The 16,242-nt window shown below is 38.8% G+C and overlaps 1 protein-coding gene across 1 annotated transcript; it reads right to left on the reverse strand.

Annotated features, from left to right (window-relative positions):
* Positions 1-7,456: 7,456 nt before the first annotated feature.
* Positions 7,457-16,242, reverse strand: LOC140934040 (uncharacterized). The gene is made up of 4 exons (XM_073383723.1): positions 16,213-16,242; positions 12,697-12,760; positions 10,205-10,504; positions 7,457-8,615 (listed from the first exon to the last, which is right to left on the reverse strand). Exons 1-4 carry the CDS (start codon positions 16,240-16,242, stop codon positions 8,308-8,310), a joined length of 702 nt encoding a protein of 233 aa, XP_073239824.1. The 3' UTR covers positions 7,457-8,307.

The raw sequence follows: 16,242 nt of genomic DNA on the forward strand, positions 1-16,242 counted from the left end.
TTGTAGCGGCAATGATACTTCTCATTTCTAATTTGGATCATTCTGTAGACTGATTTGAAAATTATCACTTTAACTCTCAATCTTTAGAGAATAAATAACAATTATTCACCTCAGTGTCGGTGGCTAGTCCTGGAACTGCGAAGCAGTGAGGTAAATATCCACGACTAGCCACCGACACTGAGGTGAATAATTGTTTTAGTATATACTAAAACAGTGAGATAATTGAGCACAAAAACGACGATTTTTAACTCAAATACTGTTGCCAACGATTACAATTTTGGCACCTAATGACCGGGCGGCCGCGGCCGTCGCTTTTTCTTGCCGGCAACTAAAACTTTTGAAGGCATTTGTTTAGCTCTTGCGGGGAAATTTCTTCAAAAGGAGTTGTGAATTCTTTTTGTATTTAAAATCATTCTATAAAAAAAGATTATTAAATTTAGTTTTAAGCTTATTTATGAACAACTCAACTAAATAAAGTAAGCAAGACTTAAGCTTCATTTGCATTTGTAAACAAAAAACTTTTTCACCGGTTTTATCGATAAATTCGTGTCAAAAAGACAAAGCTTTACCTGTTAAAACTTCCAATCCGAACTTCGTCACCTTCTTCGTGTATTTCGGAAACAGCTTGCTTGATTAGTTGTGAAATTTCTTTGTTTGTTTACGGCAGCAAACCGGGAAGGCATTTTGCTTGCAACTTACACGAGTTTGGCGTCGCTCGCTCCGAGGAACTGGAGGTGAATCAGTGAATAGTGCAGGATATTCACTGATTGAGTAGCCAATCAGAGCGCGCGAAAAACACTATCCACTGTTTTAGTATATACTAAACTTTTATACTCAGCCTGCGAATACAGCCGTCTCTCCTCCTCCTAGCCGCTAGAGACGTTTCGCTTCGTAGCGGCGAGGAGCGAGGAGTTGAAATCACAGGATAGTGTGTGTTGTGGTTCAGATTGTTTTGTCTCCTCACTTATGCAGGCGCCATCCTCACCAGGCATTAGACTATCCTATCGAATTCAATAGACGAAGTGCAATTGTGAGGAAAATAACAGCTTGACTTCAAAAGATGGCTGTTGGTCCACTAGACCGCCAGCGGTCGTCCTTCTTTCCTCAGAGCCACGCGTGGCGAGTGAAAAAGTAAAATTAAGCATTCTAAATCATGAATGGAATATAGGAGCAGAAATTTTGCTCGCACTTCGGCCCTCGTTCCTCGCGGCGTCGCCGCTCGCCCCTCACGCGTGCTCTCGATCTACATGTACTGTGATTAAAAAGAAAAATAAGAGGCTGTTCGCAGTCTATTGATCCACTTAGTGGGTGATGTCTTCTATATAAACGAGGTTGCTGAACAAGGAAGTCACTGCACTTTTGTTCGGGCCAGAGTTAAATGGTTTTACAATGCGGTTTTACTATAGGCAGTTTATTTTACCCCTAAGTAACGAAAACGCTAGTTTTCAGCCATGTAAGGAGTCTCCATGTTCTTATCATGTTAAGTAAAAGTTAAGAGGCGATATGCGGTACACCTCCTTCTGGACTGCGTTACCAAGTTTATTCAGGGATCCTGACTGTAGCCGGGTCGATCTGCATATACCACCCGACCGGTAGCCCAGTGTTAAGTAATCGGAATAACTAGACCGTTTTAAACTAGAGTTCCTTCAACCTGGTCAAAATCGATAAATAGGCCGATAAAAAGACGGATAAAGTCAGGCAGCCACCTCTTGTGCCGGAAAACGGCCACTGACTCGTCGGTTTAACTGCTTAGAATAACAAAATATAGGACCCCATCTTATGATTAAATTAACCAGGAAATATCGCACAAAACCTAACACATGCAATCCGACGTTGTTATAGAACTTCTAGAAGGGGCGGGTTCCCAAACCCTTGGAGTCACTCGGTAACTCCATAAGGTTCCTTAGGTACTTACATTCTACATACTTAAATACACACTCTTTTATCTCTCCCTTTCCAAATTTCTTTTACCAGCCTTCCCAATACATCTGTTGATAATAAATTGCCCTGGTGAACCTCAGAAGACCCTAAATGCTAAAGAAGTAGTGGCTGATGAGATGATCGATGAAATTTCTACAAAAGAATCGATTCGAAACTTGTAGTTTTGAAGCAGCCACATCTTACTACGTTGTCGTAGATGAAAACTTTTCCTTCTTGCTATCAGGAACCTCGTCATGGCTCTCTAAAGGGCGTTTACCCTTAGAAACCATTTTTCAGAAACTTGTAAGTTACACCTGGTTTACGGTAACTGAAAAACTGATAGATCTTGACAAGCTTGATCGGCCTCACTCAAGGGGGTGGGGATATCAACATTGCGCGACAAAACATAACTCTTCCTAGCCTCAGATAGTCCACTGATTGCGCGTGAGCGGTGTTTGAAATTAGCCAATGAGGTGAACGCATGTTAAATGTCCGCGTTGACCACGAAACGCGTATTCATCAAGTTTCCTGAGCGCTTGTCAGATTGCGCCCAAAAGAACCTAAAATTTTTCCCACAAAAAAACGCATCGCAATTCCTATGACGAGGCGAAGAGATGAGAGGCTTATCTGGCCTTAGGGTTTTGGCACTTTTATGGCGAATCGGTGCGCTGTGCTTTGATGCAGGAGAGATTTGTGAGTTGAGGCTGCACACAATAACCTGTCTTGCTTCGCTTTATGTAGAAAACAACACCGAACAAACAACAAGCCGCAAAACTGGATAAAATGGCCACGAATTAAACCCAGGTTACACAGAAAAAGCAATACCAAACCCAAGTTTACGTAAGTGAAATTTATTTCTATATTTATGTCTTTATTACTACGTTTTAAGAACTATATTGAATATTTATTTCTTATAAAAAGTCTTCAAATCGTTCGTAATAGGCAAAACAGTATCTAAACTCTCGGTAATTTATGCACCGAGCTTGGGCCGCCAGTGATTTCATTGAATGGCATTGCTACCTAATCTTCTGAGCTCAGAGTAATAAAATCAGATGATGTTAAAAACGCTCATATCACACTGACACTTCGTAGAAGACAAAAAATAACACCAGATAACATTTATCGTTTGAGTCTATTCTATTCTATGATACGTTTCACAAGGACTACCGACTTTGGCAAAGTTTTTGAATGCGAAGAAGACGAAAAGTAATATATCAAACACGACACGCAGTGTTTCATCCGATTTCTAGACACCGAGAAGAGGGTGGTGAAACGAGGCACAGCCGAGTTTTCCATGACCGAATTTTAGGTGTCTGGATACCGCATGAAACACTCAGAGGAGTGCTTGATATGGCTTCTCAAATGAACAATAATTCAAATTTCGCGCAATTATCTACCAATTAGTATCTGCTAACCAAACCTCCATCAATGATATTAAGAGTATTCATAGCCAACAACATCACGATTCAACCGACAGACGACCAACAACATCACGTCTTAACTGACCTATCAGGTCTATAACCAGAGTTTACGACCACCAAGTGACGTGATACAACTCATTTTGACCATGAAGATGACTACCGCAAAGGTTGTCGAAACGTCAGTTACTGTCAACAATAGTCCTATTCAAGACTACGATCACCCGGACGATCATGCTCCACCCTAGTTACTAAGTGATAGTTTTGTAAAATATTTAATAACAGGAGGTTAAAATGACAACAATTGTAGCTTAATTGTAAAACTGCGGCAGCTTATTAAGTGCTGCCGCAAGAAAGCAACAACGACGAAGAGGGCAACAAGAGCGTCAAAAAAAGCGGGCGCGGTCCCTAAGAATTCAAGTCGAGGAAAAGTTTGAAAAGAAAAGATGAAGTTTCAAAAAACGCACATACAGTTGAACCTTTCTACAAAGGCCACCTTGGGACAGAAAAAAGTGGCCGTTGTAAAGAGGTAGCCGTTGTAGAGAGGTTTTAAACAAGAGTCAATGTATGGATTTTTTGTTCGCCGGAACGAAAAAATGGCTGTTGTAGAGAGGTGGCCGTTAGCGGAGGTTCGACTGTACACCTTATTGGTGACCTTTTCGCTGCCGTCGCCGTCGTCGTTCAAAAAGCACTCAGCTGTTCGTAGGAATAGCGCAACGAATCTTACGCTAGCCGAAATTAGAAGGCTGCCTATTGTTAATGAAGAGTAAAGATAGTAATCAAGAAGTGCATACACGACTACGTTAACATACTCTTCTAAAGTAAACTCCGTTGCACTAAATTGCGCTTAGAACACTTACTTGTCTGTATAAAAAAATCGCTAGCAATTTCTAATTGATTCTAGATATTAATAACTTAAATTAGAAAACTAATGTTATGGTCACCTATCGAGGAAGCCTCGTGCGCGTAATTATAGCTTCTTTAGGCTCCCTCGTCTCGGTAAAAATAACTAATCTAAATTTACTTTGTAATAGATAGGTGGCAATCTTAATACACAAAATAAACGGAAATGAAAAATACAATTAAATAAAAACGGTCTTTACGTAATTTTGCTAGGCAAAGTTAAAATCTACTCATAGTTACAAGCCAGCGTAACAACCTACTAAAATTAATAAAGTAGTTCTCCTTTGACTGTTATAGCACAAAGAAATCAAAAAATCAAAAAACAATAACACACTTGTCTTTTAGTTTCGTAATGGAAACATTTACTCAACGAGCACAGTCGTTTTTAGGTAGTTATTGTAGCAACTCCCTTTTGGAGGTTACTTTAACTCCGAATTGGACTCCAAATTGAGAAGCGTTATTTCAACTCCCAATATGGAGTTAAATAACTCTATTGTAAGAGTTCTTTTAACTCTCCAAGCAGGGTTCTTTCAATTCTATTGACAGCACCCTTTTACCCCATTACAGGAGTAGCAGTAATTCTGATTTTGCAGAGGAAATCTTCCCTGCAAGATAGGTATAGAGAAAAATGAATTTTCAGAGCTTGATACATATCAAAAAATCAATGAATTATAATAATAACATTAATTCATCAAAGTTAAACGTTAACATTGTAAAGTTCTATTAACCAGCACACTTCAAATATCCCTTCCATTAACATGTCTAACTAATGAAATAGATTCTAAACTGCTATGGAGTATACACAATTATTATTGCTATCATCATCATCATCATCGTTGTCTTTGGTTTACTTGCAACTATATAGCACTAGCTGCTGTGCCGAATACAAGTGTACTATTATTTCACAGAATGCATGGATTCCTGCACCGGCTTTGATGGTAAACTAACCGCAACCCAAGAGCTATAACTAATATTCTTGCTAAGTACATATTTAATTACACAACTGTGATTTCGATGATTTCAGGTTTAATTATATAGCTGTTAGTTAGTCCGACATTATCAGCAAAGCTATTATCCTTTAATTTGATTACGGATTTTTTTGGAGAGTTTCAGATAGGGCTTTCCTTTATAAATAGGCAAACTGTCCAATGTAAGAAAAATAGGACAGCTGGTCTGAGCCAATCAAATGCCAGAAAATACAATAGGCAATGCAATCTAGCCATTCAGCGCAAAGTCCCTGTGACAACGCGCCAAAAAAGTTTCGTTGGCTGACGGCGGTTCGTCGGCTAACACTCTTGACTTCTTTTTGCGGTGAATGTCGTTTTGGTTTGCTGCTGTTTTGTTTTGGCTTCTTGTCTGGGCCATTTAAAAGGAAAATGTATGATCAAACTGACGAAACGGTTTGTATTGGAACCAATCAACGCAAAGATTCTTGAAAATATACAAGCACTGAAACTTTTGGACAAGAATAGGAAAACACTGATACTTGTGTTTAGATGTTGGCATTACAAAAACAAACGGACGAAGTCTGCGGAAATCGTTTGAGGTAATGAATGAAATGTTTATTTTCAATAGTTTTTTGCATTTAAATTAAGTATTCGCGTTGTTGCTTTGTCTTCTTTGTACTCGAAATTGCGGTTTTCATCTGTAGCACCGTATCCAAATCAGATCATGGAAGGAGCTTTCAAAATTTTAATTGGCAACAGAATGTCAAAGTATGAAAGAGCAATACTAGTTCTACATTTGTTTACTTGTAAAGAATAATTCGAATGACACTATAAAAATAAATCTTTTTTAGATCTTGCGGTGTGTTTTTGTTTCAACTACAAACGGACGGGTTCAAGTGTAAAATATTTCGCGTCTGTGACACGCTAAAAAATCTGCATTAACTAACCAGCTATATAATTAATAAGAAAGAGCACTAAATGCTTGTCCAATTTGGAAATAATTGAATTCAAAAAATTCCTCTGACAGCCAAATTGGACTCATTTTGGCTGTCCTCGGAATTTTTTTTCCTCCAATTATTTCTAAATTGGACTGCGTGTAGTCCTATTACATATACTAGGAGCAAACTGATAAGTTGTCCTTAGCCTCTTAAATATCGTTCTCGTGTACAACCGCTAAATTCAAATGAGTTTCATCATCACGTTTAATATTACAGGATTTGGCACAGAGGCTAAAGATAAACCTAACAATAGTCCTTGTAGAGCTAGAAACTCAATCAAAAAATCATGAATCTTAGAACCTACACAGCTATGACCTCCGCTTTACAAATGATTACGGACAGCTCTATCCCCTATTTCTAAAACCCAGCCAGGACAAGGAAGTCGTCCGGTGAGTTCGGAATATTAGAGAGTTTAAGCAACAACGAGGCGACGGCTACGAAAACGTCACTTAAAAGTGAACTCGTTAAATGTTGGCAAATGTTCTTGGAGGTGTATTCTAAAGAACTCTATCAATGTTCAGGAAAAGAAAAAGAACGTTGTTGTCTTGTGTTTCCGTCCTAGAGAAAACGTGAAATTAGGCACTTTCACGTTGTAGTCGTGCAACGACGGCAAAGAAATGTACCAAAAACCGTGGTGCGCGTGCGAAGTTGTTGTTTTGCTAGTCAAACCTATTGCTTTTTGCCGTTGTCGTTGCTGTCGCCGTCGTCGCTGCTTAAGCCCCCTATTTCCAACCACAAATGAGTAATTCTTTATAGTGTACAGTCAACTCTCTCTGACTCGGGCACTTTCGGGACCGGTGCCGACTGGAAGATAACTGTTTTACAGATTAACAGGACAGTGTTTTCGGTTCTCTCTAACTTAAGTGATGTTTAGAAAGGACGATAATGGATTCAAGAGATACGAGCTATAGGAGACGCGTACAGTATTTGGTTATATAATTTTATGCTTTCCCTAATTTCAAGTTACTGTCATGAAGAGCACCTAAATTTCCGTTCTGAGGTGTTTTCCACTACAAAAAGCCCTTCTCAAGTGTCCATTGCCGGTTTCAAAAGTGTTTGCTGTCCGTCTTAGAGAAATGTCCATCTAAAGGATGGTTTTCACTTGCGACGGAATCGGAGTCGGAGTCGTAATCAGAAGCGTCGAGCTTATGATCTAGTGAAAACCAGCCTTAAAGCCACAGTACAGTTATGGTAAAATAACTGAAAAACGGCAGGGACTAACACCAAGGGCGCTTTCCATTTAGGCGAAATTTCCGGTTGGAAATTCCGGAAGCATTCCGGGTCAAATGGAAAGGCTTTTCATCATCTGTATTTTCCTCCGAGTCACTGTGTGCGGCGTCTGCAGTGCTGCTGCTTTCCAGAATGATCTTTCGTCGCACATCGGGGTTTCCACCGATACAGAAGTCCATTTTATCGAAATACGTTCCATCTTTTCGTGTCGGACCCCGTTTTGTTGTTATGATCTTCAACCTTCTTTGCACTGTTAGCGCGTCACCATCACGCCCTTGGAGATTGTGTTAAACTCCCTGGCGATTTTTTGGAAAACTTCTTGTTGATCTGCCACTATGAAATTCATTCTTTGTCTTTATCAGCAATAGACAAGACATTTTACGTGAAAATCCTTCCAGCGTTCTAGCAACGGACGTGCAGATGCCATTTTGAACGATTAGATAAGAAATGAAAAGAAAAAAAAATGCCACTGTTCGTGAACAGCGCTCACCGGCAAAAATTGGAAATTCCAGTCGCCAAACGCCGGCCGAAACAGAATTGCAAAAATGGAACGGGAATTTCTGTTCCAACCGGTTGGAACGGAAAAAGGGGAATTCTTCAGAAGGTCGTCCGCTTGTTCCGGAAAATTTCCAGTCGAATTGCGCTTACCATTTGCATTTAACCGGTCGAACCAGAAATTTTGCCTAAACGGAAAGCGCCCCAGGTGTCCGTCTTAGAGAGGTGTACGATATGAGAGAGTTGCCTGTACTGTAAATTGGAAAACGCGCTTAATAAGGGACTTAAATCAAATTTTACGGCCATGACAAACAAACAGCAATGTCAAACACGAAATGAACAACGAAATAGAGAGGAACAATTACCGGAGAGAAGGCGTCAGTTTTCTTCCCCTCCTTAGATCGCTGTGCAGAAATCTGTGACAACTTGATCCAGGTTAACAGTTCGGTCATGCAAAGCTTGAGCAAGCACCTCGTAAGTTGCAAATTTATGACCCTTGGACTGCTTCCATTTTTTCAATATCTGGAAGGTCTGTTCTCCAATATCCTGGTACCGAGCAATGTCTGCCAAATGACTATCTGCCTTTTCGACTCCAAGAAGGGCTCTGCAAATTGCTTTCCGCTTTTCTTTGACGGCAGCTGAATTAGAAATTTTCACGATGTCCTCGTCCTGAACAGCTCCTTTCTTTAGTTTCAGTCGGACTTCTTTAAAAACGAACATCATGATATAAGTATGCAGAGAGCAGTTAAACACAGTTGCAGTAAACACCCGCTAATAAGAACCTGTGGATTAAGAACCTCCTGGCAGAAATTTGCCACTCTAATATGCAAAAATACAAGAACCTGTTTTGCCAAGCAAGATCAAGCAGGTTCTTATTTGAGGGTTACAGTTACTGTAAATCATGATAACCAATTTAACAAAGGAGTGTAACTTTGAGTCCCACTATGTCCCCACTATAAATTCTGTGACATACGGTGAACGTGCGTTTTCCTTCTGTGCACCTACATTATGAAATACTCTTCCCGATTCTCTTAAAAATGCAGTTTCCCTTTCGTCCTTTAAATCTGCCCTAAAAACATTCCTATTTTGGAAGTTTTATTTTTAGTAACGAGAAACATGATATAGGTTTTTATTATATTTAAATTTATTCTATATCAGTGTAGGTATTATCATTTTTCAATTTTATAATCGACTGTTAGTATCATCATTATATTTTACTTTATTATGACATGTAGGCGCATTGAGATTCCTGAATGCGCTCATAAAAACCTTACTATTGTTATTATTATTATTATATTATTGTAAAATAAAGTATAACAAGAACATACCGTACTAAACTGCATATTAATTTGGTAATCAGTTTTGTTGGGGCTATAATACTACAATTATGAATTAATAAAAGGTACATTCATTTTCCTCGTAATCAAAAATCTATTATCTCCTTCAAAAAAAATAGGAACCTAATTAAGAGCCTACTTAGCCTAAATTGCCGATAAGTGCCCCAAAATACAAGAACCTATTTTGCCAGACTTTTTAAAAAAGGTAGGTTCTTATTAGCGGATGTTTACTGTACTCTGCCAGTGAACGCTACCACAATGAGATGATCATTCGATAGCGGAGTGGTTTATCTCTTCTCTTTTCTCCTCAGACCCATGAGAAACGAATAATCACTATTGTTATATTCCTAGACTTTCACTCAACTAAACGTGACTGCCATTGGTTGATTCTTGGTCACGAAGCCTTGAATAAAATCAATCCTGATCGTGATACATCAAGCAATGTACCCCGCTCGGGCTATATTACAGCACGTGATCAAAGCATGGTACTGTTTTTTTTTTTTACATTACTGTTTAAAGGTAACTGGCTTGGCCAATGAAACTAACCAAATTATTAATACACTTGAATTTTCACACGTTTCACTTTTTCACTGTTACAGCACCACTGACAGTTTCTTTAGAAACAAGGTACCGTACTTCCGAATGGAGTTATTATTCATGACTAACATTGAGGAGCTTCTGATAAGTCAGGAAGAGTTATGTAAAGAACGCATGACAAAACACACGAAGCAGGAACAAAATTCTTGTTACCCTTAACTTGTCATAGCATCTTAATCCCCAACCACACATGTTACATAAATACAAGAGGTGAAAGCGGTACCATGGTTCTGACGATGATACCACCAATTGGAATCGACAACTGTTAAACAAGCCAGAGAGGAACGAGGACTGCGTAGAACAGGTTCAGTTATTTTCTAGACGATGAGAATTCACAAAAAAATGTATGGATAACTCACCTGGTTCCAAATCGTCCTTTGTGGATGGAGAAGACCCTTTTAGACAATAAGTTTCAAGGATAGTGGCACAACCTACTTCCCGTAAGGCGTCTGCTAGATTCTTGAAAGTGCCACCTGTATTACGCCACTCTCTCAGCATCATGTAACACTGCTCATATAATTCTCCTTCGTTGTCAGATTGTATTCGGTTAATTTGCTGATCATTCAAGCCAAGCTGCCGACCAAGAAATTTCCAATTCTCTTCCAGTACATCATAAGCAAGGTATGGAAGCCAGTTAAGATCAAATGTACCGTCTTTAACTATATAAAGAAAAAAAACGCCTAGTGACCCTTTAACCACATACAACACTATGACGTTAAAACTTATTGCTAACTTTCGACAGAGAGACATACAGAATTTTGTCTACCTACGAAGCTCAACGAAAATCGCCTCTTCGTAACGCCACTCTTGTCAATTTTCTTTTATAAAGCTATTCGGTCTTTACCGGAGAATGATGTCAAGCACTGAACCTCTACGAAGACAACCACGCATGGCCAGGGCTTATTTCATTTACATCAATAAGTACTGTGGCGAGGCAAATTTCCCTTTCGTAAACGGTCGCTGCCATTTTTTAAGACACTTACAAAATTTTTGACCTGTTATTGAGTGTTTCTGTTAAAAAGAGAGGAGATCGCAACCCAGGGTCGAACCCGGACCTCGACCACGGCCCTTTCGTATCCAAATCTCTCTTCCTTACCACCGCTACACTACCTCACCTATCCACCAAAAGTCCGAAAAATTGAAGTACATAAACTAGCAAACTATCTTTCTTAACTGATACATCGATTGCAGGTGACCCTAGCCCTTTCCATGACTTTTAACGTAAATTCAACCTGGGCTTCAACGTCGTTCTTTCTGAGACTTTTCAAAAACGTATCATTTGCCTTATTCTAACTCAATCCAGGGAATATAGATGGTTTTCACAGTGACGTCATCAAATTGTAAAGTCAAAATAGCGAGGTTTTACGAATTCTTATTTACACTAGGTTGAAGGTAAACAAAAAGTTAATCTTTGTACAAGTTTTCAGTCCCATAGCATGTTTCATTTCGAAAATACAGCAATTTGAACTTCCGAGTTTTCACAGTGCGTGACACCAAAATAGGAATGCTGTCTCGTTGAAAAAAAGTCTCTCCTCTTGATTTTCAGCAGTATAACCATTTAAAGTATTAGAAGATATGTTTATGCGCACGTAGGCTAGTTCTCGAGTGAAAAGAAGGAGCTTTTATAGAACAAGTGAACTCCAGATGTTTTTGTTGATTTTCGGCGGCCATATTGGTGCACCAAAACTGTGCACCAATATGGCGTCTCCATACAAAGCTCTACAAAGATGCGTGAAACGTTTCGGCAAATAACTCAGAAACTGTGGGCCAAAAAGACCTGAGACTTGGACAAATTGTTTAAATATTAGTCTTTTATAACATATCATTTTCTTGGCTTCTTTCACTAGACGGTTTTCAATTTATTTTTTTGTTGCGTGACAGTGAAAACGATCTATATTACATCTATCATGACTAAAGGCTTGGTTACCAATGGTGGCATCGACCGTTAAAAATAGAAACGACCGCTTACGAAAGGGAAATACTAGGCTGCGGCGAGTTTCTAAATTTTCTGGAGTTTCTCGTGCACACTTTTATTTGAGGTCCTTGGTTCTTTGTGAAGATGGCTCAAAACAGTTTCGGTCACTTCTAAATGGATCAACACTACAACGATTTTTTTGTTTGACCCTACAATAATGGTATCAACCAAGGTCTATGAATATAAATAAATCAGTAATGATCAATTTTGACAATTAAAATTACCACAGCATCGCTTTAACCCGTTTAAGACACCCTCAACTTTCAGCTTCAAGCGTTAACAACTCAAACACGGGTTGATTAACCCCTTTTTTATTACTGAATTGCAATTCACCATTTTCACGTAGACTATAACGCACCTTGTTTACCCCCCAAATTTTGCATAACCATTGTCTTCGATTTCTCTTGGGACGAATGTAATATCCGGGAGAAATTGGGAACAATGGTGACGCAAAATTTTAGGGGGTAAACATGCTCTATTATGGTCCACGTGAAAATGGTGAATTGTCAAACCTGAGCCACTTTAATTTTTCGAAATTTTAAGGCAGCTCTAAACCCTCTTGAGAGAAAGTTTGATACTCTTATTTTTACTTATTGAAATCACCATGCTTCGAAAAAATGCCAGCCCTTTCTTTACGTAGAAGCTATTAGTTAAACAAGATGCTATTCAGGCTTCACTGGTCAGCACACACAGCATATGCATGTCTTGAGGTACATTCTGCTGCTATTCAGAGAACAAAAAACCTTTTATATCTTATAGTTACACCCATTCATTAGTCTTACGCCAAAAAACCCTTCAGTATTAAGATCTGTTCTGCAAGCCAACATCAACTGTACTTCATTAATATTGATGTTTACAAAGAGAGGTTTGCACTACCTTCTTCAGATGACTCTCCAGCAATAGGCCCTGTTAGAAGCAAAAGATGTCTGATCAGGACATTCTAAAGACAAAGGTTTGAATTACAAAAAACACATCACATGAAAAGTGCAGTAATGATAAATATTCACATCAACTAAAAAGTGCAGTAGTGATAAATATTCGTTTTCTCTCTGCCTGTCACTATCTGAATAACTTCCATGACCAAACAAAATGCATTAAATGGCTGTAAGAACTGTGCCTGTACACTGAACTAAATTCTTAATGCAGTTCACAACTGCATGGCACGTTCACAGACATGTGTAAAGTTCAGATTTTAAGGCCGCGGGGGACACCTATCTATGAATAAATTCATAAGGCAAAATTGTGTTTGTGCTACATCTTTTAAAAGGCTTATATCTCGGCTGTTTTAGAGGCGATTTAGATAACATTATACAGAGACATTTTGAAATGATGGAAGTTTAGGAGGGTTGTTTTTTATTTGGTAGATCGCGCTTTGCAGCGATGCTTTAAGCCACACTTGTACCAAATTGGGAAATCGTGATTTTGTGTCCAAGTTTGCGGAACGAATAGCAGACAACACTCTGTGATTTTACCAATAAATGGTCGTTCAAAACCTCTAGTGTGTATTGTATTGAGCAGATTTTGCAATTTAAAGTTTGCCAGCAGTATATAATCGCTGTAAATAAACGCCTTATATCTTTTTATAAACGCGCTCTTTTAGAATTCCTAGCAAGTATCAACCTGTGGTGCAGAAACAAAAAACTGACCATACATATACAGGGAAGTCAGAAGCCATGATTTTGACTTATAAACCCTTCTGTGGACCACTAAAGCCTGTTATGTTAGGAAACAAGGTCTTAGATTTTGTGACTGAAACTAAGTGTCTAGGAATTATTATTGACAATCAGTTGTCTTGGCTTAGCCATATTGAATTAATTTGTAGGTCCTTTGGCTAGAAAGTAAATCAGCTAAAAAGGCTGATCAAGTATTTAACAAAGAATACCTTATAGTCTATTTATTTACAAGTATCATTCCCACTGTCACTTATTGCAATTTAGTTTGGGGTACCTGCTCACCTACATTATTGCATGAAGTGGAGCATAGGCTATCTGATGTTAGCAACCAAGACGCTATAACAATAGCTGGATGGGAATCGATTAATTCCATGTACAAGAGAAAGTTACTGACTTTTATGTATCAAGTTTACAAGTCTGAGCTCCCAGATAACATAATTAGGCTTTTAAGTAGTAGCAATTGCTGTTATGATCTACGCAACAGCATTAAGTTTGAGGTTCCCCGCTTTAACCTAGAGGTGGGCAGGAATTCATAAAGATATTGGGGAGCTTTGTTCGGGAACTCCATTCCAGATAATTCAAAAAGAGCACCAAGTCTGAACATTTTTAAAAAGCTTCTTAAGAAAAACAGACCCTTGTTCGACAATAGAAATTTCAACAAAAGATGAAATAGGATTTTAATTGTTCTTAACTTTTAGTCTTTTATCTTACTACTGTGTACTTATTCTTTTTATATACCTATTTTCTGTTCATTTTTTTAAATATTTTATTTGTATATCATCAATAGATAGTTTATCAGCAGGTCCACATCAGCTTTAGCTGCCTTTTATAACTTAACCTGCTATACCAAATAAACTATGAATGAATGAATGGATGGATGGATGGATGGATGGATGGATGGATGGATGGATGGATGGATGGATGGATGGATGGATGGATGGGTGGGTGGGTGGGTGGGTGGGTGGGTGGGTGGGTGGATGGATGGATGGATGGATGGATGGATGGATGGATGGATGGGTGGATGGATGGATGAATGAATGAATGGATGAATGAATGAATGAATGAATGAATACATAACACACTACCGTCTACCAAAATTACCCCTCTGCAGTGCCAGCTCGTGAAATTTTGTATCTGCGCTGAAATCTTGGACCCCAAATTGTCGGAAAAATCAAATTTTGAGACTCCTGAAGGTGTCCCGAATAAAGCACGACGTCGCAAGCAAGATATGTAATTATGCTAATTATGGTTGATTACATTCCACGCTTTATAAGCTGCTAGGTTATAAGCTTCAATGTTCTTAAGGATTACTGAGGCGATAGAAAAAAATGTACAAAGAGTTTTGGTATTCAATTTGGTTGAAATTTCTAAAGGTTTCCTTATTTTTATTTCCATATTATTAAAAATCACTGAAACTAGGTTTGATTCAGACCCCGTTTGTTACTTTTGAATAAACATTTTGTTGGCAGTCTGCGTGCCGCACGTTTAGATGCGCTCGCCTTTATCCAGTTATGAATATCTCGTAAACCTGCAATCGTAGCACTTCGTGGATACGCTTTAAATAAATGCATAACAATGGGCCCTAGGTGTCCCCCACGACTTTAAGCCAAAGAAAGGACTGGATATTAACAGCAGTAAAGTTAGGGGTGTACTTGTTATATGACAATTTAATAATCGCTATTTTATGCATTAAGGTGGCTCGACCCAGTATTTTTGTAGGTACACCTTCCATCTTTGAATTTCTTAGACTTAAGCAAATTTATCTTGATTGTAAAACTATTGTAACACATAAACTACCTATAGACTAAACTTTATTATGATATTATTTTTTGGCGATTGGAATATTACGTGGCAATGACGTCACAATAGCTTTTGTTCTAAATCGAATTGCAGCTGTACACGAGCCGAAATGATCCCCAACCTCAAATGATCCCCAAATTTTTTCACACGCGACCTGAAATGATCCACGAGGAATTATCGGAATGGAATGGGATGACGTTTAATTCCCGAAGATGCTAGAATTTTACGTCTCTTATTATTACACTGTCAGGTCAGATGATGTAAAAGTACTCAAATCGCGCTGAAACTTCTCAAAAACAAAGACAACGACTGCAGGTAACAATATTTACAGTTTATTGATAACTTTTATCGCTTTTATTTCATTTATTTCATCTAAGTTTCAAACTCTAATTTTCCCATACAAACTCTCATATTACGCTTAGGCCACCTGTGGTTATTTGAAGGTACACTTCATGTTGATAAAATAAACGTGTGATTCAAAATCGCAAACATTAAGCATGCGCTACCTGTTCCAGTCTACCGGCAGACCGATTTCACACCGAAACGAGTGGTCGTTTCGCGTTTACATGATACCGTTGCGAGATATCGTACCGGAGTAAAATTCTCGCCCCCGTACAACAACCAGGGTGGCTCGCGCCGGCATGACATTTTGTGGTGGTATCATGTCAACAAATGTAGAGCCATGAGAGGGAACCGGAGTGAACTCGCTCCGCTCCGAAAGTCGCCCCGGTGTCATGTAAACACCCCCTTACTGTGCTCACATTGTGAGTGGCTCCTCATAAAAGGTTCTACAATCGGTATCGGATTTAATAGGGCCAAAACCAATTGTGAAATTGCACACATTTTAGGCATCCTCCTGATAAACAGTAACAACAAATAGATATTTCGAGCAACAAATATAAATATAGGTGTTGCATACCTCCGGCCTCTGAACATTGTACTGATACAT

The sequence above is a fragment of the Porites lutea genome, chromosome 4 (genome assembly GCF_958299795.1).
Source record: "Porites lutea chromosome 4, jaPorLute2.1, whole genome shotgun sequence".
Classification (NCBI taxonomy): Eukaryota; Metazoa; Cnidaria; class Anthozoa; order Scleractinia; family Poritidae; genus Porites; species Porites lutea.

What these genes read in the sequence shown, in the direction of transcription:
- LOC140934040 (XM_073383723.1), bottom strand. Translation starts at nt 16,242, where the DNA reads ATGTATCAGTACAATGTTCAGAGGCCGGAG. An exon ending in ACAATGTTCAGAGGCCGGAG is followed by an intron (nt 12,761 to 16,212) that starts GTATGCAACACC and finishes CTTTGTCTTTAG; the next exon opens with AATGTCCTGATCAGACATCT. An exon ending in TGGAGAGTCATCTGAAGAAG is followed by an intron (nt 10,505 to 12,696) that starts GTAGTGCAAACC and finishes TTCTTTATATAG; the next exon opens with TTAAAGACGGTACATTTGAT.